Source organism: Dermacentor variabilis, chromosome 5, assembly GCF_050947875.1.
Source record: "Dermacentor variabilis isolate Ectoservices chromosome 5, ASM5094787v1, whole genome shotgun sequence".
Taxonomy (NCBI): domain Eukaryota; kingdom Metazoa; phylum Arthropoda; class Arachnida; order Ixodida; family Ixodidae; genus Dermacentor; species Dermacentor variabilis.
Window position 1 is genome coordinate 30,397,849 of NC_134572.1, and position 18,850 is coordinate 30,416,698.

The following is an 18,850-nucleotide window of genomic DNA, read 5'->3' on the forward strand; positions in this document are numbered from 1 at the left end:
CGGGAACGTCACATTCCCACTCACCCTTCATACTGTTGAAAATAATAATAGTAATAATAATAAAAAAGGAAGGGCAGACAGAGACTCTACGATTTTTTTTTTATTTTTATGCAAAACGTCATGGGGTCATGTTGCGATGCATAAACTACAACTGCGACGCCACATATTCGCACATAATTTACCATTGCATATTTAGCCAAAGTGTGCCGCTGTGATTTATCAACGGGGTGCAGAATATAGTATATAGTAATACCGCATGCCCTCCAGTAAAGCCTGGTAGTCTTGGTTAACGAATTACGGGCGATGGAATTGTATATCACACGGGCGCACCTACGAAATCACGTGGCCGCCGGGTTATTCCTTCGTACAAACAGTCACGTGTCAAAACGTTAATGTACATTGGGAAACACTGGGAAATGTACATTGGGAAACAAGTATTCGAATACCACAACATGCCTCTGTCTACACAGCCGAAGTATACGCAATATGGACTGTAGTTAAAGAGAGCATCGCTGACAAACACGAAAACACCGTAATGTACACTGATTCATTAAGCACTCTGAAGGCTCTACACGCGAAATCCGAATGTGAACCCCTGATAGGGGACATTTTAAACATGGTAACATTAAACAAATACGGCCGGTCAATTAGGTTTTGCTGAGTACCAAGCCATGTCGGTATACCGGGAAATGAAGCAGCGGATAGGTGCGCAACAATGGCAGTGCACAGATACATAACAGACACGGCGCTTCCATATCGGGATAGTATCACGGCTATTAGGAAGGCCTTGACGTCCAAATGGCAACAGAAATGGGACCATTGCTTAAGCAACAAGCTACATCTTACTAAACCCGTAATTGGTGAGTGGAAGTCATGTACTCACCAGCAACAGTTCTATGCGGTTATCCTGTGTCGACTTCGGATCGGACACACACATTTAACACACAACTTTCTCCTCCGTAAAGAAAACCCGCCGACTTGCGAAAAATGCAATCAACCTCTTACAGTTTGAAACACAGCGACGGAAGCTTTTACGCAACCTATATAATTTAAATATGCCTTTACACCCTGCCCTATTACTGGCAGATGACCCACTAGTGCGATTTACTAACCTATTCCACTTTTTAGAGACAACTGGTTATTTACGCGAACTATAATGCAATGCAGGTTTGCCTGCTTTAACCTTTCGTTTCCTTTTGTCTTGTGACTGGCGCAGCATGGCCTTAGTTGCCTTTGTGCCATTAAACCCCAACTAACCGTTAAGTTGGAGTCTTCGTCACGTGTGCCTGTTTCAGCTATCCCTCAATAACGCTTACGCCTTCGTACCACAGTTTATATGAAGGAATCTCCCAGATGAGCACCTACAACTATGCAAAGTTTTCGATGTGCGAGTGAGACTCAGGCCGTGACCTGTTTGCTGTACGCACGTATGGTTGTAGTCGTTTCTTTATTAACCGATGTATTCAATTTTTGCTTTTCGCTCCGAGTGCGGTGCCTTGCCTTAAAAGTTGCTACCTGAAATTCCTGCTGGGCTGTTCATGTCGCAGGACGAACCTGTGTGACGCCGACGCGATGCCAGCGTGGCTGCTGGGATATCAGGTCTGCGGATTGCTCTTGGCCTCCTGCCACTTCGCTGCAGTCAGCACGGTGGCGCCTGACGAGTCACAATCCGAGAACAGCGGCCAAAGTTTCTGCAGCAGATACCACTGCTGTACTCATGAGCCGGGCCATCTGAATATGGACTGCTCGGCCCGGAACGCCTCCTACCTCCAAGGAGTCTCGGTTCCTGCGCCCATTACGTCGCTGTCGCTGCAGCACAACCGCATCTCGCAGCTCCAGCGAGGTTCCTTCTCGTTGGCGCCCACACTTTCGAGGCTGGACCTGTCGTACAACAACATAGCTTCTATGTCACGAGGCTGGTGGATGCCGGTCAGCGGCAGCCGTAGTAACGCGACTTCGGGGCTCAGGTCTCTCTCTCTGTCCAACAACGCGATGCGGATCGTCAACAGCTCTTCCTTCCACGGACTGAGCACGCTCGTGGCCCTCGACCTGAGCTACAACCGGATCCGCATCCTCAACGGCGAGAGCTTCACGGGATTGGCAAATCTAGAGGAACTCGTGGTGGACCACAATCCAATCCACTACCTGCGGGACGACGCCTTCACGCCTGTCTCGCGGCTTCGCGTGCTTCAGATGAACCACTTGGCACACGTGGTAATTCCTCCAACTGCCTTTCGTTTCGTACCTGGCGTCAGGACTCTAGGGTTGGCCGGTAACGACCTCCGAGACGTTCCCCAGCGGGCCCTCCGGACTCTGAAGTCGCTGCGCTCGCTCGATTTGAGCCGGAACCTGTTTAGAGTCATCACCGGTTCGAGCCTGCATGGCTTGCCGATGCTGAGCGTACTGCGTCTCAACGACCTGCACCTGCTGACCAAGGTGGATGCACACGCCTTCGGATTCCTGCCCAGCCTGAAGGAGCTGCATCTCAGCTACAACCCGAAGCTGGCGGAGGTAGCCGAGAACTTTATATGAACCAATGAGTAAGATTAATCTTCGGATAAGTTGTGGGTGCTATTCCATCTCGTCTTACACGGCGCAGAACACGGGAGCTTGAATGAACTTTCTTGTCATACGCGCCGGTCGTTTATTTCATTCAAGCCCTCCGTCGTAACGTGTAGCCACTTGGTGCATCCTGATGGAATCACAGAAGTAACGCTACTTTACCATCGATAGACCAGAGCAGGGCCAAGACAGAACAGCGATATAAGAGAGACACCGCTTTAGCGGCCACCGGGAAGTGAGTAATGACACGTTGTTGCTGCAAATTTGTTTTATTGTTAAATATACATTTGGAGCTTATACTGAAGTTCATGGCTTCGCGGAGCATACGCAGAGCGGGCACAAGTGGCACGCACTGAAAAGATCGCATTCCTTTCTAAGCGGCATCGCCGCGTGGAAGGAAGTGGAGTCAACCGGACAGTGCAAGATTGTAGCCACTGGTTCAATTGGGGCCGAATTAACAAAGTGATGTTTGCCATTAGCCGGTTGCCTTCACCAATAATATGCCATCCAGCACGATTGGCTGACATGTGCTACAACCAACAATTCCAGCATCAGAACTATTGTGAATACCGGCCCGGGGGGTTCTGTTCTATCCTGAGTATAAGTCTAAAGCAACATCTCTCTCAATGCCAATCACATCAGGTGCATCAAGGAAACGCACATATCGTTAAACGCGAGCACTCTTCCATCAGTAGGCAGTCTGATGCGCAAAGTGTTGCATGGTCTTAGAAAGCACACGATTGGCTGCCAGGAGATCTTGTGGGGCGATATTTATAGCGGAATGTTTACTTCCTTTTGGAGCGCTGATTGCCAGGACCGTCAACGTGTTTGCAGTCAACATGTTTGTTCTTACAGATAAGTGGGCTAACTATTAGCCGACGTTAGGTTTTGCTCCGCACGGCCTCGGCTGATTTGGTTTTTTTACAAAAGAGTGCTTTCTGATTTCCTGCACGTAAACAGCAAGCTTTTAGTCAATTGAAACGATTAACAAGGGAAAAGTTGGGAACAACTTCAAAGGAAGCCTGACAGTGACAAATAGGAGCGCAGGGAGGGAAGAAGGGGAAGGGGGGGGGGCACTGACATCTTTTACAGCGATAGCTGTTATGAGCTCACTGGCCTAGTTGTTTTGAGCGCCACCTGTGTCCGCTGCCGTCGGTCGCTTGAATCCCAAAATCTGTCTTGCGCAAAGCTTACACATAAAGAAAATAATTCTCATTGGGCTCCGAGCATTCCAATTCATGACTTACAGATCGACAGTATAGTATTATACCGCTCAGCCAATTTGATTTTTTCTTTATTGCCATTTTTTTGACATATTATACTTCTAAACACTCATCAGGGATCAAGAACAAAGAATGAGATTGAATGAATGACGTTATTATATCAGGTGCGTCCGCCGCACTGGCGTGACGTTGTCGTTTGAAATTGCTTTGGCGCAGTCAGTGCGTATGTGTGTTCGGGTATGTATGGCACGTTTTATCAAGTTACAGAAAAAGCAACTGCGTGTTCCTGATTTGCTAAACATGGGTTGAACCTCCAACCTCTCAGCCACTCTGCCGATGCTACACCAGCGGAGAATACTGATCCTGGAGGGCGCGATCATGCCAGCTGCTGCCATGATTGGCCAACTGAACATATGTTTGCTGTACAGAGCTGACATCCGCGCTTTCGTCGTGTTCTAACACGTCGCTTTCCCGTTTTCGGAGGTGGTCCTAAACGAAGTCTTCTTCTGCTACACGTAATGAGTATAATTGAGCGCATCTGTTTGGTCTTCATTTAGTCTTCATCTCTTAGCGCTCGGCTTCTTCTCATGTTTACTGGTTGGCGCAGACGTCATCTAGTTTTCTATAGCGTGAGGACTCCTTATGGGGTGGCCAAAATATACATGTGAGAAAAATCGACTAAATTTTGATGAAAGAAACTAAAAGGCTGCTTCAGTAGAGACCAGTGCAAAGTCCGGATAGATAAAAGGATTGGAAGAAAAACCGAGTCTTTTCACTTAGCCACTGGGAGGCGCAACTTTCACGAATGAGTACGACTCGCACTTTCGCTTCTTGAAAGGAGAGTGGCCGCTCGCCACCTGCAAATGTTCACTCCAAGAAGCATCTCGCGAAATGCGCATTTGTACTTCGCCAGCTCGGACCGCATCACTGCTTCACGTTACAGGCAAAACTAATATTTTATTTAAGTTGTGTATGAATTCTATTGTTCTTATCCTTTATCGTATTGGTACTACTCTAAAATCACTGTAGTTGACCTACCGGATGCGTCTAGTGCCATTAGATCAGGTCCTCCGATGATGTTTTAGCCAGGGTGTCGGAAGATGCGAGCTGTGGCCGCAGTGGCCGTAATAAATATGGTCGAGAAATGCGCGGGGAGGAGGGAGCGGGGGGGGGGGGGGTGGTGCACGAAAGCTTTCAATACAGCCGTCGGAAATTTTATAGTGTCTTGCCAGTGAGTATTAAAGGCCACTTGAAACGAAATTGCGCTCAGGCTCCATTGGTTATAATTTTATAATTGTGTATAGTACATTATATTGAAGCAATATTGTCAAAGCTGCAGAGCTGGTAACTGTCTAATTTTCTTATTGGCAGCTATTAGATAGCACATCTGCAGATGACATGCGCACCTGATGGTTAGCGGATATGGTGCAAATCGAGGCACGCCGCCTCCGATATTTTTCAGCGAGCAGCGGGCAACCGCAGGCGCCGCCAAATTTCGGAGGTTGTGCCGGAGAGCCGAGTTGGTTATTAAGCTTCTGGATCATGCGTGACTTCTGGCGAGGGGTAAAAGTGACATCCCCTCCCCTCACACACACACAGATTTCCTGCTTTTTAATTTCAATATGTAACACGTCTGTTTTTGCGAGGGTCTCGCGAAGCATCGGCTCGTATTTCAAACATAAAATTTACATCTTGCACAGGGGCAGCATTATATCCATACCATCTCAAACAAGGCTTTTAACGCAGTCCGAAATTTTGTTGTACTTGGCCTTTAATTCGGCGCCTTCCACTTCCGCAGAGTTTACAGTGAGCGATGTAATGCGCAAAGACGTCGCAAGCTGAACTAGAAAACTTATCGCTCGACTTGTAAGTTCACCATAAGTCTAAATCTATAAGCAACATGGTTCTTAATGAAGGCCTATTGCCTCGCGAACTTGCAGAAAGGGATGTACGAGTCAGTGCTCGCTCACTGAGCGTAATTGTGCCACTGTTTCCCACGGAAATGCTGAGAATGTTATTTTCCCTTGATTCAGTAATTTTCTGCAGACAATAGAAAGAAAAGTGAAAAAGAAAAGTGAAAGAGCAATATGCATTAAAGAAAAAGAGAAAAACGCCCGCCCCAGTAACACCCTGCCGCGTTGCCGTGTTAGCCATACGATCATGATGATATTTAATGACATCTGTTTTGAAGTGGGGGGCGACAAATGGTCCGCTAGCCTGCCTTAGCTGATCATAATCAGGCTTTACTATTTCTATTGCACTCTAGTATATGAAATATCCATTGTATTTTGTAAAGTGGCGTACGCTTGTATCGCCTTCCTTGCTTTTTTTTTATATATGAATACTCTAAACGTCTGTTGCTTCTCTCGATCACTGACCAATTAACGGTCGCATTAGCTTTGAAGCCTAGCGCTTCGGCAAGGACATGCCATCACAATGTGCTGAGCCGTTTTCGGATTTTTGTTTCTGTAGCCGATACAGGCCTCATACTGTTGCGAATACTTGCTCCTGTATACTTTTTGAGATCTAAGGCAGCCACCTTAGATCTCAAAACGCGGGGCACTGCTCTTTGTGTTATCGTGCAAATTTTATTTACGCTCCTATAGCCGCATCAGACGAGTGCAACACCCGCTGTACTTTCCGGCTGGGAAGGTTTGTCGGATGCGATCAGCTGATTTTAAGTTTAACACTATGGTATGGTACGAAACTGTCTGTAATCCTACCCTTCGTACTATTGTGAGCAATATGAAAGGGAACACAGGAGTGACATTGCTCCAGCCACAACTTGAAACGATGCTTGGCGGTGGCCGCTGCCTAAAGCCAAGTGGTGAGAGAGGCGCTGCTGAATTGATGATGTAATTGTTGTTGTTGTTGTTGTTGTTGTTGATGATGATGGTATGAACATGCACTTTTAAAGGAGGGGCTGGCATCGTTCTTTCAAGGATTTTGTTGCATGCAGCTCTTTAAATATCTTTAAACAATACGCTGCATTATTCGCCGATAGAAAGATTGGATTTATAGCGTCGTTATTTCTTTCTTTGCGCCACCAATTCTTCAAGCTGTCATTTACTAGTCCAATATCCGCGTATTTCAGTTATGTTACCCCTTAAATGTCCTTAAAATGTAGTTCCTTGGTCAAAACTGCTGATTTCGCATTTATCGCTGTACGGATACTCTGACATCCTAGCAGAATATTGGCAATGTTTTCTGCACCATTTGCACATGCTATGCACGAGTCTTCACCTGAAAATGTTCTACTACAGCATTAAGAAGTGCTTCAACTGAGGCTAGTTGGTATGACATGACTGTATGGTGTATTGTTGCACTGTATAGGTGGCACACACACGTAAACAGAAGTGGAAACACGGAAAAAAAGACGGCATAACACGGAGACCGTGTCCACCTTTTGTTTTTCATCTGAGTTTTGGCGCATGTGTGCCACCTCTCCAGCGCAGCAGCACACCACAGGGTTCTCCTATAAGACGCGTCGTCAGTAACCCTGATCTGGTTTCGAACAGCTGGGCGCTGCTCTTTTAGTTATCATAAAGCATTTTCTTTCTGATTTCATTTATTGCGGTTTTACTTGGTATCATAGCTGGCTTCCCCGCGCTACATCTTCATTTATGTAATACGGGGAGCACGTTCTCCTTGGCAACCGGTAATGACAACGCCTGTACATTTTTAATGTCTGGCAATGCGCTCGAGTGTAACAAGGACTATCGCTGCTTTGACAATGGACACTGCTTATGACGATGCGAATTATAGCCTGTAACAGAAATGAGGGACGTTTGATCGGTACTGCAAGACAAACTTTGAGCTGCCGACATGTTGCTTCCCGCATTTAGAAACAAAGCACGTTGGCGGGGCCATCGGTGACCTACATCGCTTCCATTTCCACTTTGTGGAAGAGTGCTTACCTCGCTAGAGTAGCACGGTTTCAGAGGGTGAAAAGGTTAGCACTGTTACACAAAAGCAAAACCTCCAGCGCGTTGCACCTTGTGGAGGACGAGGGGACCTTGAGTGCACACGAGGTATCGACAGAAAAGCATACTGAAGCTTCCCGCATTGCTACGACTAACAACATTTCAGCAGTGGATAAGCCCTAGTGAGGAACCGCAGGAAACGAGTCTTAGATTCCATCATAGAATATCTCCAAGAACCACAGCCGCTGATGTACATTTAACTGCATCTCCTACTCAGAGCACCGTCCCTTTATTCTTCCTCTCCAGATGGTAAATATATGAAGAGGAGAGGTGGTATCCGCATGTAAAATCATGAAGCATTTTGACAGTGACCACCTTACCACTTCGCTATCGACGGCGGCCACCGTGTATTGCCCCAAGTAAGGTATGAGTTTATAGGACACGCGTTGCCGTGTTCCCTTTCATACTGCTCACGATAGTATACATTTTGCGACCTTATAGTACGAGCAAGCGGCCCCCTGTACTCGTGCGACGCGCAGGTGGACCCGTACGCCTTCCGCAGCGACTGGCACGGCCACTCGGTGCAGCTTGACGAGCTTCACCTGCGCCAGACGGGCCTGCGCAGCCTCTCCTCGAAGCTGCAGGATTGGAACCGACTCACGGCCGTTGACCTGAGCGAGAACGCGTGGACGTGCGACTGTCGGCTCAGCTGGATGGCGCAGCTGGTGGATAGGCTGCGACCCGACTACAGGCCCAGGTGCGGCCGCGCCTTCGTTCCTAGCATATTCAAGCGCATCTTCCAGGCGGATCAACGTCTGTCACATTCTGCACCTGCGAGCTGGGGTTCAACTTCCGGTCGCGTTCTTTTTGAGGGTATTCGGAAACACATGTTTATTGAGATTTTGGTGCATGTTCTGTTTTTTCATAGTTCAATTTCTTTCAAAACATATGTGCTGCAAATCCAAAGCTTATTTGCTTGAAATATTCCGGTGTCTTCCACATACCGTGGCACGGCGCCTCGCAGTACCCAAATGTTACTTTGACATGATGACAGACAATCGATTGATCAATCGATCGATCAATCGATCAATCGATCGATCAATCGATCAATCAATCGATCAATCAATCAATCGATCGATCAATCGATCAATCGATCGATCAATCGATCAATCGATCGATCGATCGATCGAAAGTGTCTTAGTACTGAGAGCCAAAATGTACGGTTGCGCGCTAACGCTGTCAGCCTTGAGTGCACAGTGGCGTTGAGACAATAGCGCGACTTCTGGGCACCTCACAGACGGCGATCACTCGTATGCGCAGGTGCGCGGCGCCACCCGGCGTGCAGGGGCGTCCCGTGGGTGACTTGCTGCCTTACGAGTTCTCGTGCGATGATGCCCACTCACCCGAACTCACCTCGTCCATCGTCATGATGTGCGTCATCGTCGCATCGGCAGCAGTCACTTTCATCGGCATGGCCGCCTACAAATACTGCTCGCGCCGAGATGCACCAGGCTACTCGCGCTTTCGCGATTCCACCGCCCCATCCCAAGAGGTGCACGCTTAGAGAGCGCGTGGTCCCCTGCGTGAAGAGTTCGCGCTGAGCTGTATCAGTAAATTGCCACAGATGCCACTCTTACTGCGTAAAGAGGCTAGCCATAGAATGACGAACACGAAGGGGGCGGGGTTACGCCGCCAAAAAGGAACACCTCTCCTGAAGTTCCAGCCCCAGCTCACCGTGACGTCCTGGATGTTGAAGGCGTCTGCTCAGGCATATAATAAATTTCAGAAGGGCTTAACTGAATCCTAAAACGCTACAGTCTGAACCTAGAGAGCTTTGAGAACATTTACGGCGCTACAGTGGCCGAAATACGAGAAAACACATTGAAATCCATCACGTCGTATATAGTTGGCGTACCGCTGGCGGGGTTCTGGCCCACCGTTTAAGAAGTAAAAATTCAGCCTTTATTTTCTCTTCTTGTAATCGCATTCCAACCGTAGAATTAACGAAAATTGTGCTTTTTGAAATGAAACTCTCTTAGTTTAAACTGAATTAGCGTTTTTCTTTAATGTCCCATTAGTTCGACCCCGCACGGATTCGATATCTATAGATCGACGTTAAAGGCACTTCAAGTTTACACCGTTTCGATTTCAGTGGGAAGAGTACGTGCTCGATGGCGTCATCTAACAGCAAATATGTGCATGCGTAAATGGGTTGCATATGCGCATTCGTCTGTTTCGTTTTGCCTCACCTTATTGGCATGACACATTGTATACGTATACACGACTGAACAAAGTCAAAGCCAAAATGCGTACATCCCAGGACTGTCAGAGCAGTAAACGTCGAGTTTCGAGATGTCGGTTCAGTACAAAACCTCACATATTAAAGATCTCCTCTTTGGAACAAGAGGGATGGAGAAGGAAAAATAAAGGATTGTTTGGGCAGCTAAACGCTACTCGGTGTCGTGTTCCGAAAGCATTTTGTTTACTGCAGAGCGGTTCGCAAAGATATGTGCACCAGGCAATGATGACGGCGAACATGCTGTTAGCGAAGGTGTTGAGCTAACGTCGAAGAATCCCGTCGTATAAAATTATCTGTTGATTCGACCCTCGATTATGTGAAATATGGTACCTCCTTCTGCCCATGCACGTCATCATCACGCATGTACGTGCCTACCTGGTGCGCCGTAACGAGGGATGCGCGTTTTTTCCCTGTAGCGCTAGGAAAATTAACATTTCGAAAAGTTCATTTTCAGTTCTACCGCCCTCTTTGGGTCAAATCTTATCCACCTTTTAGCAGTGTGCGAGCTAGTTGGTCACCCATCATCGTAAGCGTGTACTGCACGAAGGTTAAGGAAGAATGCCGAGTGAGGTTATCTGATTCAACGCGCCGCATTCGTACAAAAGATTGAAACGGCTAATCTGAAGAACATGGAATGCCGATTACAGGAGCAAAGTTAAGCATGTGAGTACTCAAAAAGATAAAAAAAAAACAGGCGAAGAAATGAAATCGCCCTTAACCATAATGAAAAGTAAGGAAGACATACAAGCGGTAAGGCGTTTTCCGCTGTTTACGGTAGAGAGCCTTGTTTATAGTTCATATTAATGTGAAAATGGGCACAAACTTGCCAATTTTCATCTTTATGGTTCCTTAACGCGGACGGAGTATTCTCCATGTGGAACGAAAATGTCCGCCTTTTCGAATTGCCATTGTCATCGGGTCTCTTATTGTAACACACTTGCTGTTTTTGTTTCTCTATGTGCAAGTGCGCACCAGTGCAGCTTTCTTGGGATACTTAACCCTTAGCGTCCAAATATTTGCAGGGAGAAGGCTGTAACAAGGTTACATAAGTCATCATACATTACGTAAGTATATCTGAATTTACACCCATGGTCGAACCCGACTCGACTAGTCAATGTTATCAGTCTGTACCGCAGTCCGTAACGCCACACACTGCGGTACAGACTGACGCCCCAAATCGCAGTCTGTAGCGTTACACTCAAACATAATTCGCTTAGATTACGTGCTATGCAAGGTTCTAGTTCATAGCAAAGTGCCGGGGCAATTACACTCCTTTAAAACGTGGTTTTTGTTAACGCTTTGAGTAGTTTCACAGCAAGATTTGACTGGTTAGCCTCCCTGCGTTTCCTCTCTCTCTCATCACGGCAGTAGGCAATAAAGCACTACGTCACTTGGGTAACTCTTGTAACAAGACACATTCGTCTGTGCAGCGAAGAAGGCAAAGGAAAAAAAAAACATCTTTAACAACTCAAACCTTTATTTCTGTAGAAACAAAGAAAGAAAAGACGGACACACACACACAATGCAGACCCGACTCCTGGCGGAACACTGAGTTTCGGGCCTTGTTCTTTGCTTCGGAGCTGTTGAGTCCAGAGTGCGCTGCTTTCACGACTGTGGTCCCTCGCAAATTCGCTCGCGCAGGCTCTTGTTCTCCAACTTGAGCTGGACCAGCTGTTCCTGCAATGCCCCGAGGTGACACAGTACTTAGTTTTGCGATACGACTGAGAATGGCAAGGCTTACTAGCGGTCGTTATGTGTGTGTGCGGTTCCGACCAGTGCGCGAAGGGACAGCGTCTGACGCCAGCAGGCTGACCCTCAAGTAGAACGTCTCGGTTGGGAAATACGTTAGTGATGCACTAATGAAGCAAAGGCGTAGTGTCCTCACATTAAGGAATTTTTTCGAAGTTCAATATCGTTACGTCGTAGTGCTTGTTAATAACCAAACACTCCCAGAAGTGCAGTTTAGCTTTACTGGGCGACTCTGTTCTAACAAAGACGCTGAAGTGGGACATATATTTACACGAATATCTAGCATATCTGAGCACTCGAATCGCAATGATAGCGGCGAGCACAGTCATTGGTTCTCGAATCTGATGGAAAATTTCGGATACGATAGACGCGTTTTGCGCTGAGCGATAACTCGATAGCAGCGATAATGCGGTGCAAATGGACACCGGCATTAATTAAAACGACGATACCTGCAGGTATCGTTTAAACTCAGTGTCACCACTAAGAGTTCTTTGAAGACTAACTAGGTGTTGCCTCGGATGTGGCTCTTACTCTCAGTAAAGGTCGTAGCAGTTACTACCTAGTGTAACACCTTTTGCTACGTTAGTATAACTGCAGTTGGTAACGATAGAGTTAGTAACACAACTAACTAAAAGTACTCACTGGTACTAATGGGTCTTAGCTACCCATTCCGAACGCAGTTAACACCGCCGGATTCAAAGTTTATGCTCTATAATACTTATCGAACCACATGATAGCGGCGAGCGCAGTCGTTGGTTCTCGAATCTGATGGGAAATTTCGGATATGATAGACGCGTTTTGCGCTGAGCGACAACTCGATAACAATGATAATCCGATGAAAACGGACACGGCCATATAGGAAAACAATGATACCGTCAATACGAGCGTGAGTCTAAGACGTTAATCAATACTGAATGACATTAAGCTCGAATGTGGATCAGTCATCCCGTGCATTTAGGTCACCTGTGATGTACTGATGCATTCCTGCGAGCAATATGTAAGGGGACAGCAGGATTTGCGTTCAAGCGGTCCGTTGCGTCTCATCAACTATATCCCAAACAGAAATGTATCATCGACCTCAAAGTTCTCGAAAGAAGCTGCAAGTTTCATATTGATTAGTCATATTTTAAACTCAGTGTGGCCACTAAGAGTTCCTTGAAGATTAACTTGGTGTCCGGATATTGCTCTCATGGCTGTACCATAAGCTTAAACTTAAAAAGGCATAAAAGTACATTGCACGCGCACTTACATTCCCATGTTGAGTAGCTGAAGTTTATAGACATTATTATCTCAGCTCGGATGGGAAAATTTGTGGACCTCAGGATACGGAAAAAACTTTACCAAGACAAACATAACCTCTGTGTCGTTATTACTTAAGTCACGGTGACATTTTGGCGCAAAAGAAAGTGGTGCTTTTGGACAAAAATAGAAAGTGGTAGATGCAGAATTTACGGCGGATGGGCTGTTACCATTCGGCCCACGAAACCAATAGCAAAGCTGCTAACTCAATGGCATCGATCCCTCATTTCATTCGTTCAACGTTGGCCCGATAACATAATGCAGGATAGCTTGGGGTAACAAGCGAACTGTACCAACGGCGAATGTAGAGTTCATTAATCACCTTTCTTTATTTTTTATCGCACCTACGCTGTCGCGCCATTTGGCGACGCACGCAGGCACAGCGGCTCTAAGGAAGCACAAATTCAGTGACCAGCGCGAGCTGTTATAATGAGCTTCTTCTTTTTAACGTTTATGCGCTCAATAGGAACCCGTGTGCTTTGTTTCTAGGTATAAGGGGGAATGGGGAGTGGGAACGTCCGGGTGAATAATTAAAGTTCCTCGCCGAATGTGCTCCGTGTGGCATCTAAGTTCGGAACTCGCGTTACAAATATCCACCACCTGTCACCGGGCAGAACAAAGAGAATTAATAGAGTCACCGCTTCTCGTATTCTTCGCCCAGAAAAAAAAAACGTGCGTGTATAGCAGGGCTTTTTCTTCTACATCTCTCACCGACCTTGCGCTGTTTTAGTCGTTACAGGACAACGCGACGTTACACGGTTCCTCTGTTGTTTTTTAAATTAAAGCAGAAAAGCTTAATGTGCCGAGATCGCGCAGAAACAGAAACAGCACTTTCCAATTAAAGGAGCAGTTTCTCGGATTGCACTACCCCACGTCGTTCAGAGTTCGCCTCGATTTTCTTCGGAAGTCAATACTGTGTCCTTCGCAGAAAAAGAAAGCTGACGGTTCCGCTCTCCGCAATATTTCTTTGTATACGGAATACGCGCACTTGCGGGATTATCCTTCCTCCTTTGCTTTTTCGCAGCGCGGAGCCGCTGTTGCCACGCGAGGTGTTAGCTACAAAGATTCGCACTGATGCGTTACTCGCAAATGATGCGGAAGTTTACTACATACTTCAATCCTCGCGAACTACCTCCTCCTCTCTCTCTTTTTCATCTCGAACTTTATTCGCGTTATGAAGGCACGGATCGAAGAAGCGGAAGTAGTCCTCGGAGGCAGGTGTCTGAAAGCCGCGTCGGCGCGCGCATTGCAGTAAACGCTCGCTTCCGGTCTTCAGCTGTTGCCGCTTGGAAGAACGAATGAGCGAAAACTTTTTCACTGCCGAGGAGAAATTGGAAAGAAAAAGATGAAAACGTAATAACGTGGAATGTTATAGACGCGTCTGCAGATGGGCTCTGAAGTGAGGTGTCAATTTCTGCGTGTGACATATTTTGAACAGCGCTAAAGAAGTTGAATAAACAAACGCAATTTCTTTGTCGAAGTTTCTGTCTAACCGTCTGTGTGCTTGCAAGCAAAGCACGCAAACAGATGGTTAATATCAACACCACAGCAGGGGAAAAAAAAAGAGGAGGGGGTGCGGGGGAAGAGGATAAGGAGGAGCACCAGTGGTTTGTTAGCCCCGCGGGATCCCACCACTTCCTGAAAAGGAGACACATGGCACGATTTTTTTTTTTTTTGTAGTCTGATGTACGAGTCATACGAATAATTGTAGGCACGATTTTCTTTTTGTAGTCTGATGTACGAGTCGCATGAATAATCGTATCCACATTTTCAACAGGTTCAATCGCGTCCTATTAAGTTCCATCAGTTTCCAGCAAGCTTCAAGTTTCATTAGCTTCCATCAGATTAGAACCTAATAACACGTGATGGTACATGATTGTACCCGATACTAAGTGCGGTCATCTTCCGCTAAAAGAACGCACATGAAATGGAACACAGCGGTGACGGCAAGGCGTGCAATCGTCAATACTGTACTCGCGGACAACTCTGTGGCTATGAAGGGAAAGCTACGGAGGCAAAGCGCGCACAAGTGAGAGCGCTTCTGAAAAGAGTCCCGCTTTTTATTTCACGTTAGTTTAGGTTTGGGGGGGGGGGGGAAGACAAAAAAAAACACCTCATTAGCAACAGTTAAGTACCACTAAGTGTAAAGGTTTAGCTATTTTGCTGCTTTTCCCTTCCGCGTCTGGGGAAATGCGAAACCGTCGCACGTGGGAGCTGCGTCGATTCAGCGTCTGTTCCGAGCAACCAAGAGCACTGTCAAACGCTGCCGGACTACTAAGCGCGGTAACACAGGCGCAGCTACCGCGCACCCGTAGCTTTCCATTCATAGCCGCAGAAAGTTGCCCGCGAATATAATATTGCGGTATCAAGTGTATTCTACTTCGCTGCTGGTGTAAATTATCGGCAGTGGCCTAATCGTCTTCCTGTCGAAAATTTACACCAGCAGCAAAGTGGAATACATTTGATAGTGCAACATTAGCTATGTGTTTAAGTGAGCTATGCGCCACCGTGCAGAGCGCTGACGTTTACGCCTCCGCCCGTCCGGTAAAACACACAGTTCGCCTGCTTTTACCGGAATATCGGACAGACTAAACCTTTCTAATGTGTCTGCCTTTTCGTGTGTCTTATTAGCGGCAAAATGTCCTCCAGCAAATACCACCTCGACGAAGAAGCAGTTTTTACGAAGCACGTCTTCAGATGCGCCGTACATCGTATCCTACCCCGCGTCGTACCAAGGTGTCCTTGAGTTGAATGCGGTCTCGCGTGTATACCGCGTGCATTACCTTGAGTTGTCTAACAGCGCGGTCCTTGTTCTGGAGCATGTCGTCGACGATCTTGGAGTTTCGCACGTACGACTTCCATGCGGCGCGCATCTGCGAAGTGGCCACGCGCATGTCATCCAGCTTGAGTGACACGATGGTCCAGAGCACGTCTCGCAGCTCCTTGTGGTAGTACTCCTCGGCCGACAGCTCGGCCAGTTCCTTTTCGGGCTCGCTGGAGGGGCCGTGGTGCTCGCCGCCCGCCGCCATCGTGGCCACGGCACCGGCACTGGGAGCAGCAGCAGCAGCAGCAGCGGCGGCCGCGGCGGCGCTGGTGGCGCTCACGGACACCGGGCCTTCGTTGTAGTACGGCCTGCACAACGAGAGGCGCAAAACCGAACCGTGGTTGAATCGTCAACGTGACAAATTTACCGTCTACTTCTTCAAGTGAAAGGGGCAGAGGCACAGCGCGGAAGGAGCACAGACCACGGAGAAGCTATTATGCAGAGGGCGAGAATGCTTATATAACAACTTGCGTTTTTTGAGGGCTTACCGATCAGAAGAGAGGTACATGCAGAGTTCGACCGCACACAGCACGATCACAGGAGGATACAAGTTTGAAAGCATCATCAGTGGTCTAAGAAGGAATGTATCTGAAGCCAGCGTTTCGACACGGGAACTTGTCTGCATTGTCTCGTTTTGTCTTTACTTTTGTTGCCCTGACGAAAAGTTGGCTCCAGAGAAGTACTTAGTTAGGCCAGTGCTGATCATACACAGAGAAGCAAAGACAAGACGAGCGGCATCGTCCTCTGTTCTCCTCGGTCTATGCGTGCGCCCGTCTTTTAATGGCCATGTTTCACCAACGTTTACAGCGAAGCTGTTAGCCACAAGTTGGTCGGCATTTTTCGCAGCACGTCGTCACAAAAAGAAATACCTTCAACGATTAAAAAAAAACCTTCAGCGGTTCGAGTGAACAGTGCATCCATTCTGTGGTATCACGCATACAACATACAACACAGCATTCGTACCAATAAAGAATAAACACAAAACAAGCATCCAAACCACATCATGGATAAGGCGGTCCTGATAAGAATGTGAATCTGCCGCGGCGACGGCAGGTTGCGACGTGGGGAGTGACGTCACTAGCCTTTCGTGTGTAAGAGAAGCAGCATATCAGCTGATTTCATTGTTGTCGCAGCACGACTATGGGTAGGTAACGCATAGTTAGTACTCCAGAGGAGCAGCATAAATACGAGGAGCGGCAAAGGGAAAGAAACGGCAATGCGACCAGCGGTGGCGTGTTTACAAATTATCATTACTTTCATTATTACCGTTACTCTAAATTACCATTACTACCATTACCCTAAAGCAACAAAGCGTTGCATACTCCCCTCAGCTGTTGTAGTGGTGGTTTCCAACAGCTTCGTTCGACATCCGCTTTCGCAGGGCCGGGACGGTGAGTCAGGTGTTACTCATTAAGGACTACTACTTTTATTATACGTTATTACGTGGAGGGGAGGCACTAACATTGCTAACGATACGGGCCACAGCACTTCATTGCAATAGATCAGTAGTTGTGCGTTTCTTTATGCACATACCACTGCGCATGAAGGAGAGGCATGAATCATCCTGTTGCTGAGTTTGTCGACGTAATGCTCGGGTCATTTGCTATATCTCGGCGTGCACCGCAAGTGCACCAGAAAAAAATAAAACTGAGTAGCTAGTCCAGAAACGGACGGACAACCGTGATTCCTGTGCAAGGGTCTTGAACGGCTTGCCTTTTTGTGAATGAGGACACATGCACTTTTGGTGCGCCTAGTACCATAAGGTAACCTTAAAAAAATAGGGAACTCTAGCGCTGGCGTATACGGGAGCTGCAAGGATGACGGTTCAGCCAAAATGGGATTGGTGGGCAGTACGTAGAATTGCCTAAACATTGTCCTTCTGGCCTCCCACGTTTTTTTTTTTTGCATTTGCGAACTGGTCACTGTCAGCATAACGGGGCGTTGAAAATGAAGCAATTCACACTGATGCGCATTTGCGCAGAAAATTACGGCCCTCGGCCGTTTAAAAAAGACTGATTACTAGAAAGGTAAAATGCAATAACTCCACAACAACGTCTGAAGCCCCAAGCACGGTAAATGCACGTACTAACAAACATTCCCATATTTGCTGGACGACCGTATTGCCAGAGTTCCTTCTAGCAATTTTTGTAGGAAACTGCCTAATACGGCGCGTTCTCTAGTAAGCGAACGCCAGGTGCCGAGTTGGCGTCTCACCTAGGCAAGCCGAGCTGTTCCAGCATGCGATCCAGCCAGGCCTCCTCGTTGAGGAAGTCTCCGTAGCAGCGGGGGTCTCCCTCTAGTATCGAAGTCACCTTGGACGAGGTGTCCGACGTCTCGCTCGTGTCTTCGGTGCTCGAGTCCGACGCGTCCCCCGCGGCTTCTCGGCGCTGCTGCTGCTGATCGCGCCCGCCGTCGGTCTTGGCGCCTTCTCCTCCGGCCGGCATCTCGGACTGGCACCTGTGGCACGTTGCCGGCTCGGCGGTGGGCAGCGGCCACTGCGACTGGGTGGACACACAGCGCTTGCCCGCCGCAGCCAGCGCTTGTTCGCCGGGGCTCATCGTGCCTTCGCGCTCCTCCTGGGGCGGGTCCATGCTGCCTGTGCGCAACGCTGCCTGCTGATCTTCACGGCGTCCAGGTGACGTTGTTCGTGGGGCCGGCGGACGAACACCGTTTTCCCAGCTGCGATGTTCGAACGAACGGAATGAGCCACGCCGAACACGAGCGGTGACGGGCTCGCGGCACGCGCCTGGCCGTCACTTCTTTGTCGTCTTCTTGGCTGTTGCACAAGCTCGTGGCTCACCGGATATTTATTTTTCTTTCGGCTGGCTTCTGATTCGCCACTGAGCTATAACCACAGCAATGTTTGTTGCGATGTATTAAAAATTTTCAGTGAAACAAATCGCTTACCGTGCAGATTGACTAGTCAGCTGAGTGAAATTGGTTCTGCAAATTCGTTAACCCCTTTCATAAT

General features: G+C 47.7%; 2 protein-coding genes across 2 annotated transcripts in view; one reads left to right on the forward strand and one right to left on the reverse strand.

Annotated features, from left to right (window-relative positions):
- LOC142581828 (uncharacterized) overlaps positions 1-10,186 on the forward strand; it is a 29,075-nt gene extending 18,889 nt beyond the window's left edge. Inside the window, exons 2-4 of the mRNA XM_075691275.1 lie at positions 1,548-2,511; positions 8,248-8,465; positions 9,029-10,186. Of these exons, the coding sequence (XP_075547390.1) occupies positions 1,573-2,511; positions 8,248-8,465; positions 9,029-9,272 (1,401 nt within the window). The 5' untranslated portion in view covers positions 1,548-1,572 and the 3' untranslated portion in view covers positions 9,273-10,186. The remainder of the gene's footprint in view (positions 1-1,547; positions 2,512-8,247; positions 8,466-9,028) is intronic.
- Positions 10,187-11,466: 1,280 nt separating this feature from the next.
- On the reverse strand, positions 11,467-18,645 carry LOC142582402 (uncharacterized). The gene is made up of 3 exons (XM_075692085.1): positions 18,094-18,645; positions 15,839-16,187; positions 11,467-11,684 (listed from the first exon to the last, which is right to left on the reverse strand). The coding sequence occupies exons 1-3, from the start codon at positions 18,468-18,470 to the stop codon at positions 11,613-11,615; spliced, it is 798 nt and encodes a 265-aa protein (XP_075548200.1). The 5' UTR covers positions 18,471-18,645; the 3' UTR covers positions 11,467-11,612.
- Between the last annotated feature and the right edge of the window lie 205 nt (positions 18,646-18,850).